At 52.4% G+C, this 17,788-nt stretch overlaps 1 protein-coding gene and 1 long non-coding RNA gene across 9 annotated transcripts in view; one reads left to right on the top strand and one right to left on the bottom strand.

Moving 5' to 3' along the window:
* Positions 1 to 582: 582 nt before the first annotated feature.
* The window catches only part of Lrrc8a (leucine rich repeat containing 8 VRAC subunit A), a 27,288-nt gene continuing 10,082 nt past the window's right edge, over positions 583 to 17,788 (bottom strand). For 4 of the 8 annotated variants that reach the window (XM_046451570.2, XM_046451575.2, XM_046451571.2 and 1 more), the window contains 2 exons: positions 7,349 to 9,513; positions 583 to 2,468 (listed from right to left, as the gene is read on the bottom strand). In XM_046451570.2, coding sequence (XP_046307526.1) covers positions 2,193 to 2,468; positions 7,349 to 9,505 — 2,433 coding nt within the window. In that variant the 5' untranslated portion in view covers positions 9,506 to 9,513 and the 3' untranslated portion in view covers positions 583 to 2,192. Of the gene's footprint in view, positions 2,469 to 7,348; positions 9,514 to 14,407; positions 14,493 to 14,597; positions 14,617 to 17,788 lie in introns of those variants that run through there. The other 4 variants (XM_058581819.1, XM_058581820.1, XM_058581821.1 and 1 more) reach the window with 2 other exon arrangements.
* Positions 13,685 to 16,679, top strand: LOC131424446 (uncharacterized). The gene is made up of 2 exons (XR_009227455.1): positions 13,685 to 13,909; positions 16,075 to 16,679. It is a non-coding gene; the product is annotated as an uncharacterized LOC131424446 (long non-coding RNA).

Here is a 17,788-nt window from a genome sequence, read left to right as displayed (position 1 = left end):
CTGGGAAAACCTTGTCTCAGAATAAACAAATAAAATAAAAAGGGATGTGGCTCAGTGGTGAAGCATCCCTGGTACCAAAAAAAAAAAAAAAAAAAAAAATAGAAAGAAAGAAAGAAAAAGAACCCTGGGGATTTGCTGTTGGGACCACAAGGGACCTTGGAGAGCACAGAATGGAAATGCCCATCACACAGATGGAGACACAGAGGCCACAGGAAGGGACTCTCCACCACTATGCATGGGATGATTGAGCTGTGAGAAGGACCCTGGACTACTGGCCCCCATTCTGGTGGCCTCTCCTACTCCACAACTATCAACGCTCATAAGGGCTTACACCACAGGCAACTGGGAGGGCAGAGAACATGCTGGCAGGGGGACCCTTGCCAGGGCCACACCTGGCACCTACGGGAGCCCCATTCAGCTCAGAACCTCCAGAAACTGCCCTGAAGGAGCTCCCGACTTCATGGAGCAGTAAGATGAGCGAAGCTGACCATTATGTGGGTACCCAAGAAATGGTCCCTCGAGCCCAGCAGGCTTCACACATGAGGGAAGGGCCCCCATTACATGGAGACCTCCAGAGGCTACTTCGTGTTATAGATTTATTTGATATTTGATCTGAGTCTACAATCAGACCCACAGGTAACGGACTGCTTCATGGTTGTCAGAGGCTAGTGTGCATTATTTGTGAGGATTACATCCAATGACACGACGCAGAAAACACAGACAGACAGACATAATCATTAAGACGAGAGACGCTAAAACGTGCCTTAGTGTCCACGTGATTGATCTAAGGCGGGGACCCTTCTAGAGGGGGGACCAAGTGATTGCTCTAAAGTGAGTGTCCCCCCACCAGGCAAGCCAGGCACCGGACGGAAACTGGTGTGCAGCCAGAACCTGGGCATTGCCCTCCCAGCAGTGACGCCCGTGCCTGCCCACCTCGATACGTCTGCTCTTCATGAAGGACCAGGTGGTGATGGGGCCAACGTAAGCAGCACAGGTGAGTGGTGGCACTGAGCAGACCATGACAGTGAGGGACAGATCGGGGCTAAGTAGCTCCCTGGGCGCCTAGTACTGTGCGTGGAGGGGTGGGCGGCGGACGGGGTGCAGCACCGTTCATTCGGGGACCGGCCAAGCCGAGTCTCCTCCCTTCCTGGCAGCCCCAGAATGTTCCTTTTGGCTGACAGCCACAGAAATGAGCGCTTGCCAAGACCCATGGAGGAGAAAGAAAACAAGACACCAAAAAAAACCCCCGAAAACAAACAGGAGGGGAGAGGGACAAACAGAACTCTTGGCCAAGGTCACAACAGACTCAGAAGACACCCTGCACCCCACACCCCGGAGGAAGGAAACACAGTTCAATGTCTTGCTGCCTTGCTCAAGGGAAACTGCCACCTACCTGAGACTCCAACTCACTGGCCCTTAGTGTTGTTGTTTTTTTTTTTTTTTTCAGTTTTTTTTTTCTTTTTAATACCCAAACCATCAATTTTCAAAGCTTAGAAAATAAAACTAAACAACAACAAAAACATTCATTTGACTTAAAAAAAAAAAAAAAAAAAAAGAATCTGAAACGCCACAGAAATGGATGAGGAGAACCCAGGCCTGGCCTTCTGCCGCGGCCCGCTCTCCACAGGCCCTGCTGCCAGAGCTCAGTCGGCACCCTGGGCACTGTTCCGCAGCTGTTCATCCTGGACCGCTCTGCTCAAGTCTGGATGGGCATCCGATGCTGGTGGCATCACCCAGAAAAAAAAAGGGAAAACACCACCCAGCGTTCCTTAGACACCTCCCGTGGAGCTGAACTTTCTCGGGAATGTCTAAGTTATCTAGAGGAAGAAGATGGGAGGTGGAGAAAAATAAATACCAAGAGCTAGGTTGGTGTCCCTGACCTCTGGTGTCTACCAGACTCTGAGGCAGAGGTGGCCTCAAAGGAGGAGACCCTGTTGTCCAATACTGCACTCTGAGACCAACTCGGTCTCTGGCCTCCCCGACAGGCGCCTGCCCTGGCGGGGCATGAGGCTCAGGGAGAAGAGGGGCCAGCCCCTCGGATACTGTCCTCTCGCCCTGGCCCAGCTCACACCGGCCCCAGGCTCCGCCTGGTTAGGGCTGGGCTGGCTGTCCAGAAGTCTTGGGAGGGACATGGTGGCCCGCCCGGCCTGAGGACTCGCGAGGGTCCCACTGTTGACTGCTCCTCTGGCCACTCAGGCCTGCTCCTTGTCGGCCCTCCAGAGCCGCTCCTTGACTTCGGGTGGCAGCGTGTTGAACAGGTCCTCCTCCACCACCAGGCCGCTGCGCTTGAGCAGCGGGCACTCGCCCAGCTCCACCGGCAGGCACTCTAGCCGGTTGCCCCGTAGCTCGATCTGCGCCAGGTTGGTCAGCTCGCCCACCCTCGAGGGCAGGGACTGCAGCACGTTGTTGCCCAGATGCAGGGCCCGCAGCTTCCGGCACTGGAAGAGCTCCGGGGGGAGCACCTCGATCTGGAGGAAGAGCAGAAGGCCAGAGTGAGGTGTGTGCAGCCAGGACGGGGCCCCCTGGCTTCCCCTCCCTGCGGACAACTTCCCTGATCCCTACTGCAGCTCCCCAGGAGCCTGGCACCAGCAGTGTGGCTAACACGTTCCTGTACATTAGTCTCTGCCCTGCAGTCACCTCCTTCATGAATCCCTCCCTGACTTTCTGGGTCTCCTGGCACTCCTGCGCCCCCTTTATAGCACTAATTCTTCCATCTGTCACTCCTGGATGGTGGGCTCTAAAAGGGCAGAGCTGGATCTGTCTTGCGCTCTAGGAGGCATATGACGCTGGCAGCCACTGCCTGCTCCACTGAGTCTCAGGGCTCTCCAGGAGTGAGGCTGTTGGTGCTGCCTGGCTTGAGAACAATTATGAACGCAGCACAGCACGCTAAGGACATCCAGCCCCTGAAATCTGAGACCTGGGGAGGTTCACTGAAACTGACAGGAATCCCAGCGAGGTCTCTTCTTCCTGGTCCTGTTTCTTCACGTATCAAGTCTCAGCAAGGACAGGGGTGTCAGAGCCCAGTTCTGGCCATTGGGAACCCCTCTTCCTGGATCGGCCGCTCCCGCATGCAGCTCACCACACAGTAGGCTCACTCTGAGCATGGATGCCATGAACTCTGATCCCCAGAGCCACTGCAAACGCGCTTCCCATTGTACTGATGGACTAACGCGGCCCCTGGAGAAACTCACTTGCCCGAGGTTCTGCAGGAGGTGGAAGAGCCAGGACTTGAAGCTGGCTTGACAGCCACACTCTGTTGACTGTCCACACTGATGGCAGAGCTGAGCAAAGGGCAGGGCCAGAGTAGAGCCATGCTGTGCATGCGGGCATGCTCCCTGCCCTTCCGTGCCCAATTAGCTGACAGTGGTCCTCACTGATCTGGTCTAAAGCATCCTCCTTCACAGGAGGGTCTGGAGGCAGGAGCAGGAGACCTGGGTCCCACTCGCAAGTGAGCACAGAGGAGAGGCTGCTCTATAACTCTTCCCATTTTCCTTCTGAGGAGACTGAGGCCTGCAGAGGTGAAGGGCAACTTGTCCGAGGTTGCAGGGCCATAAAGGATCTGAGAGGATGTAGGCCTTGCTTCCTCCCACTCCCACCCCACCCCACATTCCTATTCTGTGAAATATGGCACTCAGTTATGGTGGGCCTCGGTATCCCCATTTGTAAAATGCAGGATCTGGATTAGAAGTGCCTCTCAGCTTGGACATTCTGCGGCTGAGGACCTTTTGGCAGTCTGGTATCTCTGGCCACTTGTGGAGGACTCCAGGTGAGTCCTTCTCCTTGCTGAGAAGGCCAGTGAGCAACTCAGCCTTCTCAGCAAGGCAGTAAGTGTGGGTGGCAGAGCTAAGGCCAGGCCACAAGGGGCACTATGGGGGTCTTTAAGGAGACTCTTGGCCTGAGTACTCACAATTGTCCCTGTTGTGCCCAATGGTCAGAAATGGGTGGGTGGCTTCAAGGACTGGAAGTTAGGGATATGAAGGGCAGAGGGCAAGGGAAGTGGGCTCTATAGGACCAAGGAACCAGAGCATCCCCAGGGCCCACCTCTGATGATGGTCAGGACAGCGAAATAGGCTCTGCCTAGTCAGCGTGGCTCCAGAGCGCCCTCCCCGAAAGTTCCCCCTTCCAGAAGCCCCCTGCCTCCTGCCGCTGCACTCCCCCAGAGCCTCCAGAAAAGAGGAGGTACTTTTAGTAGTTCAGCTCCCCACCACAGCCACACCTGTCGTTTGCACTGTCCCTGATCCCCTGAAGGCTTGAAGTCACTTCTCATCACTCCCAGTCCTACCATTCCTGCCTCCTCAGACACCCCAGTGCCTCCCCCATCAGCACTGAAATGGCCTCAGGTCTACCTGGTCTTCAGACTCTCCCAGCAGCCTTCAGGGGTGCTCCCTGGCTCCCTGGCTCTACGACCTTCTCAACCAACCACCTGGAGAGATGCTGTCTTAGCCTACATGATCCAGCTCCTGCCCCCTCCCCCTCTACCCTGGACTACCACTAACATGGTTCCCACCCGCAGCCCTGCATCTGCTCTCCATCCGCAGACTCCCCCTGTACTGGGGGTCACATGCGCTGGCCCGACCTTCCTCTTCTACCATCCAACCCCAAAGCTGGAGGCAGACTCCTGTTCTCTCTTAGTGATCACATCAAGGAACCCTCTTCATCCACAAGCATAGAATAGATGAATTCTTGATCTTTAGGCTGGCATGTCTCAGAAGTCCTAGACCCCTGACACAGGTCAGACCTTTGCCTCTCATCTAAGGTCCTGTCTCAACAATCTTCCATCTACCAGCCAGTTGAGTGAGAGACCTCAAGCCGCCCAGGCTCCCTGCCCCACAATCCTACCTCCAAATCCATCCATGTCTCTGTCCCTAGCAACATCGGCCAGTACAAGCCCATCCATTCACAAACTATGCCCCTACCAGGAGCAAAACTAATCTCTTTAGGGGCTGGGACTGCAGCTCAGTGGTAGAGCGCATGCACAGCCTGTAAGGCCCTGGCACTGAACCGCAGCACCCAGAAACCTTGTAACCTTGCTAACAGCAAGCAGGCTCACCCTTCTCGTCCCTGCCACCAGCGAGAACTCAAGCACTGAACACAAGAGCTGACATCTCTGCAGACATGGCTTATGGGCCAGACATAAAACAAAGACCCTGAAACTGGAGTGGAAGACAGGAGCTTCCTAGGGGCTGGGGCACAGCCCACCTCTGCCCTCAGGGCAAAGTCCACATTCCAGGGCAGCTGACCTCCCTGCACCTTCCAGTCTGACCTTACTGACTCTCCCTTTCCTCTTCACCTGACCACCTCCCTCCTTGTCCTTCTGGAGCAGGTGACATGCCCCTCCCTCCAAAAGGACAGGGATCCACAATCCCTAGCGGAACCCTAGCTATGCTTCATGCCAACTGCCCGGTTCCCTTTGGCACTGGTCATCCCAGCACCCCCTCCCTAGCTGGACTCTAGCAATGCTCAGCAAACACCTGCCTGTGGAGAGGTACTCATTAGTATGAGTACAGCCTGAGAAAATAGCACCCAAGGGCCCAAGAGGGGCCACACCCACCCCTGCTGCCCCACCAGTCCATAGTGCTCACAGGATCCAGGGAGCCTGAGTAGGAAGGAGTCTGACCCAGGCCTTGGCCTAAAAGGAGAGGTCTGCCTGCCCACCTACTGTTGGCCCAAGAAACCCCTTTTGCCTATAAAGGCGCTCTAGGAGGTGGGGACAGGACGTGATTAAGCAGTGTGCTAAACTGGGTGTCCAGAGGGTCTCTTTCCTCAGGGACAGCAGGCCTCCGCCAACTCCTTTCCTGAGATGACCTCAGTCAACAGGCATTTCACCGACAGAGGAGCCTGATGTGAGGAGATGGGGGTGGGGACTGGGCTCTCACATAAGATGTGTGGTCGAAGCCTGGTCAATTCCAGGAGCGGCAGATTCCAGGAGCAGGAGGCACACAGTGAGGCACGAATACTGTGCCCTGGGGAAGCCACCTAGTATCCCCTCCTCACATTATGCAAGGTGCTGGGTTTCTGATGCTTCCCAAACGTGGCCTCCCACAAGAGACTCCAATTCTGATTAGCAGTCCTGTGCTTTCCACATGGTGAAGCACCTGTGTGGACCCTTATCCTGTATTCTCATACACTCGAGTCATAATTTGAGGGAGTCATAATTTGGGGGAGGGAGACAGGATCTGTCATGATTCCTATGACACACAGGAGGCAGGCTGGTTTTTAGGAAAAGGCAGGGAAGAGAGGAGGAAGGCTGCTGAGTGGCAGCAGTCTGGGCCAGGAACCCCTGCCACCTGTCTGAGTGATGCTGGAGAAACTGTGCTCCTCCCAGTGCAGGGAGAAGCAGACAGAAGCATTTCAGGGATCAGCACCCTCTGCCCTGGGTGTCCAAGGACGCTGGAGAGATCCTATCAGGAGAACCAGCAGCGCTGGTGGAGAATGGAGTGCTCACCCAGAGCAGCGCAGACACAGCAAGTGTTCAGCAGGCCAGCAAAGGCTGCATTAGGGCCACTGCTGTGACAGGCACAGAGTAGGAAGCAGCAGAAGGGTCTCCCCACCCCGGGCTCAGGCTTCTACCACCTCCCACGTCACTGCAAAAATCTCTACCTCAAAGAAGGCCCAGGAAGCCTCACAGTACCCTGCCCTCAATCCTGCCTGTCTGCCTCCATCAAGGGACCCCCAAGCCCAAGGGTGGGGTTGTCCTAGCCAGGCAAGGAACTGGAGCAAGGAAGCCACCAGTCCCAAGGGTGTTGCCTCTCATACAGCCAGCTCCCAGAGGTCTGCACAATTTCCTTTTTTTTGGAAAGGTGGGTAGTGACAACCATCTAAGCCCAACTCTGAGGTTCACTATCCCTAATGCAGAGGGGAGATGGATGTGAGGAATACTGGGAGCTGCAGAAACCATCTCAGCCAGGATAGCCACTCAGTTTCTGTCCTAGACTGGTCCCCTGGCTGCCCATCCAGCTGGGGACAAGCTGAGAAGACACCACAAGCTTCAGGCTAAGTTCGGCCTCCTACCACTGGGCCCCATTCACATCCCTTCCTACAAGAAACCCAGCTTGAGGTCACCTTGGGGACACACCCTGCCAGGCCACACCACCTCTCCTGGCAGGAAAACTCTGCATCATTCTATGGCAAAGGCAGGTTTTTTCCCCAAACCCATGGGTCTAATTCAGCAGGTCTCAGAGGTGGCCTGGGAGTCTGAATCTTAAACAGCTCCCTCCTGGGTGGTTCTGGGAACCACAGGTGAGGACTCCAAACTGAGAAGCACCAATTGTCCTGAGACGCTGGGCATTCTGAGCACCCGTCATGGGCCACCCCAGCACACACATGGCACCATGGCCAGGCCACTCACCCGATTGGCCGTGACAGCCAGATTCTGAAGGTTCTGCAGGAGGCCAATGTCGGCAGGGAGGAAGGTCAGATTGTTGTGGCTGAGATCCAGGTAGCGCAGCTTGCGGCAGTAGAAGAGCTGGGTGGGAATTTTCTCGATCTTGTTCCGGTTTAGGTAGAGGCGCTCGAGGTTGGTGAGGTTGCCAATCTGGATGGGGATGTAGGCGATGTGGTTGTACCACAGCTTAAGGCAGGTGAGGCGGTGCAGATGCTGGAAGCTGATGATCTCCTCGATGGTCTTCAGGTTGTTGTCCTTGAGGTCGATCTCCTGCAGGTTGTGGAGGCTGAAGATGGAATGGGGGATACGCTCCAGGTCACAGCGGATCAGCTCCAGCTCGGTCAGGTTCACCATCTTCTTGAGGCTGTTGAGGACAATGAGCTTGGTGCCCTCGTTATTGATGGACAGCTTCTGCAGGTGCACACCTACGTCCGTGACCACCTGTGGCAGCTTGCTCAGGTTGCTCTTGAGCCGAAGCACCTTGAGGCGCTTTAGCTCCCGCAGCCCATCGATGACGATGTAGCGGTTGTTCTCAGCGCTCAGGTTGCCGGTCAGGTGCAGCTCCTCCAGTGTCTTCAGGCTGTAAATCCACAGCGGGATCTCCTTGATGTCGGTGAACTTGATGTGCAGTGCCCGCAGGTTCTCACGCAGGAAGGCCAGGGCAGGGGCCTCGATCTTGGCTGCTGTGTGGTACAGCCACAGCTCCTTGAGGCCCGTGAGCTGGGCGATGCTGGGGGGGATGGTCACGTCAGGAATCAGCTCCAGCTTCAGGACCTCTAGCTCGACCAGGTCAAACACAGTGTCCGGGATGCCGCTGAGCATGAACAGGTGCAGCTCCAGCTTGTCTTGTGCGTTTTTGGTGAGCCGCTGGCGCAGCTTGTCCAGTGTCCACTCATTGTTAAGATTCAGCTGCCGAAGCTTGTTCTCACTAACCTCTGAAAGGAAGACAGCGAAGCGCTTTGAGTAGAGCGGGTCATACTGGTCGATGAGGTGCAGCATGAAGGCGAAGTCGTTCTTCACATCTGGGATGTCACTGTAGCTGCTCTCCTCGCGGATCGACTCGAATGAGTACTTCTTGAGGGAGCGGCGCAGCATCCACCACAGTGTGTACATGCAGATGAGGCCGTAGAAGATGACCAGGCTGATGTAGAAGGACGCCAGGATCTTGAACAGTGTGGCCAGAGGGTGTGCACACCGGTAGGTACGGTAGCCCGTGAGGCTCTCGATATCCACGGTGCAGTCCACGTCAAACTTGATGTTGTGCACATAGTAGACAGTATAGCAGATGATGAGGATGAACTTGATCACCTTGATGATGGTCTGCCGCATGTAGAGGCGGTAAACGATGTCCCCCTCCTCCACGTGGGTCCGAAACTTCTTCACCTTCTCAAACAGCGCCTTGGCCTGCTCCCCCTCCTTCTTGTCCAGCACGCCCGTCTCCGAGCGGTCCACAATGCCCTGCTCTATCCGTGACTTGGTCCGCTGCAGCATGGGCACAGTGGCCTCCACGTCCTCACTGACTGTTGACGACTTCTTGTCCATGGAACCATTCATCTTGCTGAAGGCAGGCTTGGGGTCACTCTCTTCCACCACTGTCTCTGAAAGGGCCCTTGTAGTCCAAGGCGAATCAAAGCACTTGAGCAAGATAGACACAAAGTGCTCCAGCTTGGAGCTTGTGCGTGGGAACTTAAACCAGAAGTTGCTGCAGGCCAGGAAGATGAGGGTGTGCAGGAGCACGAGGTAGGGGAAGTACTTGGCGAACCAGTGCAGGCGGTTCTCGTAGCAGACGGCGTCCACGTAGTTGTACTGGTGGCGGTCCAGGTCATACTTGATGCCCGTGGGGCCCGTGTCAGGGGTTGGCAAGATTGTAGAGTTGGGGTAGGTGGGCTCTGGGCTGGGGGCTGTCCAGCCCCGGAATGAATCATTGCAGGAATCCTTGGTGACCCACTTACAAGGCAGGCAGATCATCTTGTCCTGGGTGACTTGCAGCGTCCCACCAAAGACAGCAATCATCAGCATGACAATAGAGATGTAGTCAGTGAACACGTCCCACCAGGGCTTTAGGATCCGATATGCTGGTTGTGTGTCCGCAAAGTAGCGCAGCTCTGTCACTGGAATCATGGTTCAACCTGAAAGGGACCCAGGAGGGTCAGGGTAAAAGTATCACCACTGTACAAATTTCTACCTCACATCTACCTGGGAGTCACAGCCCAGCCCCTCCAGAGGTGGCCTCCGTCAGGCCTTCTACAGAAGCCATGTGGTCACTTGTTAGCTGGAAAACTACCATGGGGGGGCAGTCTCTCCATTTCACAGGAAGATGGTAGGCTACAAGGTTAGGGCCATCTCCACAGATCACTGCCTGCCTCCTGGTCCCCCTACAATCTATTTGGAGTTCTGAGAATCCCTGTTCGGAGGCCATTCATTTAATAATCAGGGGGGCTTGTTTAAAATTCCCAGGAACTCGAAACCAGCTGCTGGGAAGCAGAAGTGGCCTGAAGAAAGCAAAATGCGGAGGGGGCTTATCAAGAACTCACTTTTTTTTTTTTGGGTACCAGGGATTGAACCCAAAGTTGCTTAACCAATGAACCATGTCCCCATGCAGCCCAGTCTCTAGGGTGTGCAGGGACAGGGAGGCGGCAGAAGGCAAGAAGCCCAGGACCCTGAGTGACGGAGGTAGCATCTGGGCACTTAACAGAGGTGGCAATGGTCGTAGCAATGCTGAGGGCACTGGGCAAGCCACTCCCATGCAGGCTCTGCGGGCTCCCTCTGATGTCCCAAAGCAGGGCCTCTTTTGCCCCATTATTTGGATGTGGGAACAAAGGCTCAGGGAAACAGTCACCTGTCCAACGTCACTCTGCTAGTCACCCTATGGCGTGGCAGGTCTGCCTTTCCAGGTGAACTCAGGTCCGCATTGTGGGGACTTGCCCCCTCTTGCCTAGGGCTCAAACACCCAAGTGGTGCCTGACCCAGGCAATGCTCATAGAAACCAGGCCCAGGTGTCCAGCTTCCCCCACTCTGGAACTCCCAGAGCTCAGGTCACCTTGGGGCCAGTAGACACTTCCACCGCCCTGGGTCTCCTGGTGAAGCTTGGATTTGTGGGCCAGGGAGCACACCCACCCCACAGGAAGGCCCCAGCCCTCTAATGACCAGCTGGCTCCACACACCACCCACACTCCTAGGAAAGAGGGGACTCTGGGCGGACAAGGGCCTGCTGAGTCACACAGCTGGCCTCCAGCTGAGACAGCCAGTACAGCCCTCCTTCCTGGCTCCCTGAGGCCTCATCCAGGGCAGGCTGAAGACTGGGGACTGGAAGGGAGGAGTGATGAAGAGGAGGGCCCCAGGGCCTGCCCTAAGAGCAGGAAGGAGGCTGGCAGTGACCAACCAGGAGTCGGCATTTATGGCCGGGGGCAGCTTCTGACCAGGCAGGATGTGGCTTTGATACAACAATACTCCCCTCACTTTCTGAGGGGGAGTGGGTATGTCAACTAATGCAGAACATCCAGCCCCCTCTGCCCTGGTGAGATGGAAGTGTGCACAGCTTTAGTGCAGGCAGGGAGGCTGGGGCTCAAGGGGTAGGGCAGGAAGCAGCCCAGCCATTCCAATCTTTCTGACACCCTCCCCCATCTCAAGGCACACTAGACTCTACTTAGGCCTTGGCTAGGTCCTGTGGGGACAACCAGTGCTCAGGGTATGGTCCCCACCTTAGCATCCTCTGGCAGAGTGAACATGTGTGGTGAGGACAGAGGGTGCACAGGCTGAGAGGCAGGGCCCGGGGCAGCCATAGAGCCAAGAAGGACCAGGCTGGAGGTGGAATAGGCTGGAAGATACAGAGATGCAGAGGCAGGACCTGGGGCGATCAGAGCCAAGAACCCCCAGGATGGAGGCCAGTGTGGGTCTGGCCCAGCAGTGCCTAGGCATGCCCTGCTGCGGTGACGCCTAGAGGGGTCACTCCCTGGCTGGACTTGTCCTGCCTCCTCACCTCTGCTGTGCAGCTCTGGACAAGTCGTTGCCCCTCCCTGAAGGCATTTTGGAGGAGGCCTAGAAAGAAGGTGCCGACACCAAATCTAGGGATTCAGTTCCTAGGGGTGTCGAGGAAAAAAGAGGCACCCCCCATGGAGGCAGCCAGGTGGAGTGGTTCCTGCTGTATGTGAAGCCAGCACCAAGGTGGGGCCAGGGCTCTGCTGGGAGGCCCCTCACTGGCCTGTGGCTTCAGGTCCTTTCTGTGTATAACAGACTCACAGGACTCCACCTTCTCAATCCCCAGGCCAGGCCAGATGATCACTGAGCGCAGGAGTCTGCAGCAGACACTGGGTAACTCAACAATTGAGAAGTGCTCCCAGAGAGCGACCAACTGAAGGGCGGCAGGGAGGGGAGCCCAGGAAGGGCGTGGGTCTGGGTGTGGGGAGGAGGGCAGCAGTTTCAGGTAGGTGTGGCCTGGGAGTCAGCCAGGCTCTGGGCCCCTCCTTCTTCCTGCCACGGGAAGGCATGGAGTCACAACATGGGGGGTGGGGGGCAGTGAAAGACACACCCAGGAGCCAGGTGTGTAAGATGACTCAACACCTACAGTTAAAGCGGCTCCCCATTCAGAGACTGAGACTCGGGGCCCAGCCCAGAATCCTCATAAGCCAAGGGCATCCATTGTTTTTCTCAACTGGTTTTATACTGTGGTGAAATACACATACCATAAATTCCCCATCATACCCACGTTAGTGTCTGGGTCAGTGGCTGGGTAGTGAGTAGGAGGTGGGGAGCAGACAGATGGGGGAATGACACCCGTAGGGTGTCAATGAGAAGTGTGTGGAGAGCTCAAGAAGGACATCTAGGAAGGAAAGCCACTAGGGAGGGCTCCCAGACACCTGGGGAAGAGCCAGGCAGGTGGGGCCTGGCACACAGTAGGTGGGCAAGAAGCCACCAGAATGGTACAGGGCCTTTTTTTTTTTTTTTTAAAGATAGAGTGAGAGAGGGAGGGAGAGAGAGAGAGAGAGAGAGAGAGAGAGAGAGAGAGAGAGAGAGAGAGAGAGAGAGAGAAATTTTTTTTTAATATTTATTTTTTAGTTCTCGGCGGACACAACATCTTTGTTTGTATGTGGTGCTGAGGATCGAACCCGGGCCGCACGCATGCCAGGCGAGCGCGCTACCGATTGAGCCACATCCCCAGCCCGGTACAGGGCCTTTTTGATGGAATGCAGAAGCTCATTTTGTACTGCAATGTGGGAAAATGTGAGAGCCAGAATACTAAGGGACATAAGCTCATGATGCCTAGACCCTTGGCCAACATTCCTACACAATGGGGAAGGTTCCTCTTCAAGTGAGCTAGACGGAAGCCTAAAATGAAACCTTGTATTTTTAACCAGCATACATTACCTACATGATTAAAAAATAAAACAGGGGGCCAGGCACACTGGTTCGTGCCTGTAATCCATCCAGCGGCTCAGGAGAACAAGGAACGAGGATTATGAGTTCAAAGCCAGCCTCAGCAACTTAGCGAAGCCCTAAGCAACTCAGTGAGATCCTTCTCTAAATAAAAAATATATAAAAGGACTGGGGATGTAGCTCAGTAGTTAAGCACCTCTGGGTTCAATCCCCAGTATCAAAAATAATAACATAGGGGGCTCGAGGGTATAACTCAGTGGTAGAGCACTTGCTTAGATGTGCTAGGCACTGTGTTCAAATTCTAGCACTGAAAAAAAAAAGTATGTAATGTTAAATAAATATAACCTTATAACTGTAGAACATGGAAAAAAAAAACAGGGCTCAGGCGTAGAGATCTGATGTTCTTTGTAACTTTGAGCTGGAGGTTTTAGAAGGCAATATGAAGACAGGTCAGGCCAGGTCTCTGCTCCAAAGATAGGGGAATTTGGAGAATTCCCTGAATCCTAAATACAGGACAAAGATTAAAGGGTTTAAAATTGGGGCTGGTGAGAAAAGACAATAAGGAAGTGAAGTGTGCCTTGCTGTGCTACTGGCTGCAATCTAGCTGTTTTTCCTATTTCCAGAATAGATTGGTGTTGGATGTCACTGCCCCAGGGTCAGGGATTAACAACAAATGGGAGACTCCCAGACACAACCAGGGGACTGTGGGCAAGATACCACCAAAAGCAGGAGGGGAGGCTGGGAAGTCTGGGGGACAGGGACCTTTTCAGGGGCATGCCACCTCCCTGGTGTGCAGCAGAGAGTGCAGAAGGTGGAGCAGGGGTTGCTAGAGTGCACAGAGCCCTGGGAGGAGAGGGGGTGGGAAGGAGGACAGCCAGTGCCTGGGAAAGACTCCAGCACAAAAGTTCAGTTACAGGGACTTTGATCAAAGTGAACAGGAAACTTGGGAAAGCCAGATGTGGTGGTTGGTGATTTGTCAAATATTTACCAGCTGATGGAATGCCACACAGCAACAAGCACACACAGCTAAAGACACTGGATGACCCTAGGAGAGGTCCACTCTCCTAACTACATCAAGCAGGCAACAAAACCGTGCACGGGGATCCTCTACCACACAACGCACACACTCCACCCAAGCTCTCCTGGAGTGAGGTGAGATGCTCTTTTTTTTTTGGTGGGGCGGGGGTACCAGGGATTGAATTCAGGAGCACTCAACTGTTGAGCCACATTCCCAGTCCTATTTCTTTTTTTTAGTTGTACATGGACATAATAACGTTATTTTATTTATTTTATTTTTTATGTGGTGCTGATGATCAAACCCAGTGCCTTACACATGCTAGGCAAGTGCTCTACCACTGAGCCACAACCCCAGCACTCCCCAGCCCTTTTTATATTTGGTTTTGAAACAGGGTCTCACTAAGTTGCTTAGAGCCTTGCTAAGTTGCTGAGGCTGGCTTTGAACTTGTGATCCTCCTGCCTCAACAAGCATCCCCCAACAACCTTTAGGATTACAGGCATGCACCACCACACCCAGCTGAGATGCTCTTTACAATGCTTCTCACATCCCAAATTTACCTCTTTTTTTTAATTATTATTATAACTACAGGCATATGGTATTCAGGCAATTAAGAAAAAAGTTTTTTTTCTTACTTGTTGTTTTTTTGTGGTGCTGGGGATGGAACCCAAGGTCTCATGCATGCCAGGCAAGTGCTCCACCACAAAGCCACACCCCAGCCTGAAAAAAGTTAAAAAAAAAAAAATCATGATTTCAAGGGATCAAGAATAGCTAAGATAATTTGGAAAAGTAAGAGGGGAAGAAACACCAGATACTGAAACTTACCAAAAACCTATCAGAATTCAAACAATGTGGTGCTGATGCGGGGACAGATGTGTGAACCCAAAGAACAGAAGAGAGCTTTGAAACCATCCATCACATTTCTGGAAACAGATGTGTGTCATGTTGGCTGTGCAGATCAGGGGAAAGAAGGGGCATAACAAGCAGTGCCAGCTCTCAGGGGGGAACATGAGAAAGCACAGTCCCAGCTCCTTCCTACCCCAAAATAAATCTCAATGAATTAAAGACCTAAAGCAAAACCTGAGAATGCTGAGGTGCCAGGGATGCAGTTCAGTGGCAGAGCACTTGCCGACTTTGTGCGAGGCCTGGGGTTCCATCCCAGTACTGAAGGGGAAAACAAACAAACAAACAAACAACAACAACAACAAAAAAAAAAAAAAAACTAAAGAAAATGAAAAATCTAAAGGACTATCTTACTTAGTGTAGTAAAGACAGGAAAGAATTTCTTAGCACAAATGTGCAATTCCTCATTCGGTGAGACTGGATTACATAACCCCAACACCACAAATAAACAAATATATCAAACTAAAACATGCACATCAAAGAACATAACAATAAACAGATGGAAAGAAGGGAGGAGGTATTTCCAATGTGTGCATACAAAGAATTAATACCAGTTAACGCCTAGGAACAGACAAAGCAGACTATTCAATGGGAGGAAACAGCAAGACACATGGATAGTCGATTCATAGGGAAAAGTACAAATGGAAATCAGTGCACAGAACGATTCTTCACCTCATTAGTGGTCAAGGAACATAAACTGAAACAATCAGATACCCAGACGAGACCATTATACTCCCTCAGTCTGACACAAACACTGAACTCCTAGCTGAAGAGTCAGGACGCATAAAGCCTATAGCCCAGGAGTCCATAAAACCCATAGCCCAGCAGTCTGCTGGAGCGAAGCATCCTAGAGAGTCTGCCTTACACACACACACACACACACACACACACACACACTGAGAACTACCCACAAGGATGCTCAATGGAGTTGTTTATAAAAGCAAAACACCAGCAGCAATCTAAACTCATTGACAGGAGAAAGGCTAAATTGCTCTATTCATACAATGAAATGTTTTGAATCAATTAAAATTATGAACTAGAGCTGCATGTATTAACCGGGACAAACCTCAAAAACAATGCTGAACCAAAACACAAGTCAGAAAACGATATATAATAGAAGCTTTGTGGGGGTTTGTGGGGGGTTGGGGATGGAACCCAGGAGCACTCTAACATTGAACTACATCCCTTGGCCTTTTATAAAAACTTGGGACCAGATTTTTAAGTTGCCCAGGCTGGCCTTGAACTTGTGATCCTCCTGCTTCAGTAGCAGGCTATGTGCCACCTATGCCCAGCATCTTTACACTTTTCTATGTGCTTGAGCTATGACATCACACAATGCTTACCCAAACAATCATCTATTTCTAGCCCCTTACGGCTGGTCCTCTCCCAACCCTTGCAGGTGAGAAGGCCCCACAAGCAGCCACAGCCACTATGCTGATCACCAGGGCAGTAGACACAGTTCCTCTGCCAGGTTGCCCACCCTCGCTCCTCTTCTACTCATGAGGCACCCCTTTGCCTGGTCCTGCCATGCCCCCAGGGAAGACGCAGAAGTGTCCGAGATCCTTGCTGTAAGGCCACATGGGCATGTGAGAAGAGCAGGACCAGATCCCGCAGAAGGACTGGGGCATCCTTGTTCCTGGAGGGCCAAATGAGGAACCCAGAAAGCCTCCATCCTTCCCTCAGTGGCAAGTGGCTCTGGGGAAGGGCAAAGAGTAAGGGCTTTGGAGTTGGGGACAAGTGGATTCAAATCCAGCTCCAGCTCCAGCATGAAATAATTCATGACCCCAGATTATTTAGCCCAAGCCTCTACTTTTGCAACTTTAATAATAATGCCGTCTTCCTCATGGTTCTGTATGCAGTGACACAAATGATGTCCAAGATATATTAAGCTAAAAAAATTCCGAGCTGGGCTGGGTTGTGGCTCAGCGGCAGAGCACTTGCCTAGCATGTGCAAAGCCCTGGGTTCGATCCTCAGCACCACATAAAATAAACAAATAAAATAAAGATACTATGTTCAACTACAACTAAAAAAAATAAAAAATAAAAATTTCCCAGCTACTCAGGAGCTGAGGCAGGAGGATCATGAGTTTGAGACCAGCCTAGGCAATTTAGTAAGTAAGATCCTGTATGAAAATAAAATGAAAAGAGCTGGAGTATAGCTTGGTGGTACAGTTTCGTGAGTTCAATCCCCAGAACCAAAAAAAAAAAAAGCTGAGAACACCTAAAATGTATGATCTATGAAAGCCAGTCACAAAAGGACAAATACTGCAGGATTCCACAGTGAGGTACATAGAGGGTCATTCACAGAGAAGGAAGAAGAGCAGGTCATTCACAGAGAAGGTCATTCACAGGAAGCAGAAGGCAGGTAGGGAATGGGAAGACAGCATATAGTGGGGACAGAGTTCCTGTTTTGCAAGCTTATAGGTTGTGGAAAAGGATGGTGGTGCACACCTATAAACCCAGCAGCTCCTGAGGCTAAGGCAGGAGGATCTCAAGTTCACAGCCAGCCTCATCAATGGCAAGGTACTAAGCAACTCAATGAGACCCTGTCTCTAAATAAAATACAAAATAGGGCTGGGGATGTGGCTCAGTGGATAAGTGCCCCTGAGTTCAATTCCTGGTACCCAAAAAAAGAAAAGTGGTGAGAACAACAGGAATGTATGTATGGCCACTCCCCGTGCACTGAAACATGGCTAAGATGAGAAGTGCTATGTGCATTTCACCATAATAAAAACAATTAAAAGAATAGGACTTCATTCTTGTTTTAAAATTCTGTCAGTAAAAATCTCATTACTGAAGTGAAGTTAGCTAATCCCCCCCCCAAAAAAAAACAAATGCTGAATGTTTTCTCTGATATAAGGGGGGTGACTAAAGTGGGATAGGGAGGGAGAGCAGGGGAGGAGATTATCTCTAGATAGGGAATAGGGGTGGGAGGGGAAGAGAGGGAGAAGGGGAATAACTATGATGGTGGAAGGAGATGGTCATCATTATACAAAATACTTGTTTGAAGATGTGAATTTGGTGTCAACATACCTTATATACAAACAGAGATATGATAAATTGTGGTATAAAGGTATATTAAGAATTGTAATGCAGGGGCTGGGTTGTGGCCC

The sequence above is a fragment of the Marmota monax genome, unplaced genomic scaffold (genome assembly GCF_021218885.2).
Source record: "Marmota monax isolate L192 unplaced genomic scaffold, Marmota_monax_Labrador192_F-V1.1 WCK01_AAM20220418_F8-fsc00020, whole genome shotgun sequence".
NCBI lineage: Eukaryota > Metazoa > Chordata > Mammalia > Rodentia > Sciuridae > Marmota > Marmota monax.
The sequence above is the reverse complement of the archived record's forward strand: the minus strand, read 5'-3'. Positions and strand labels throughout refer to the sequence as shown.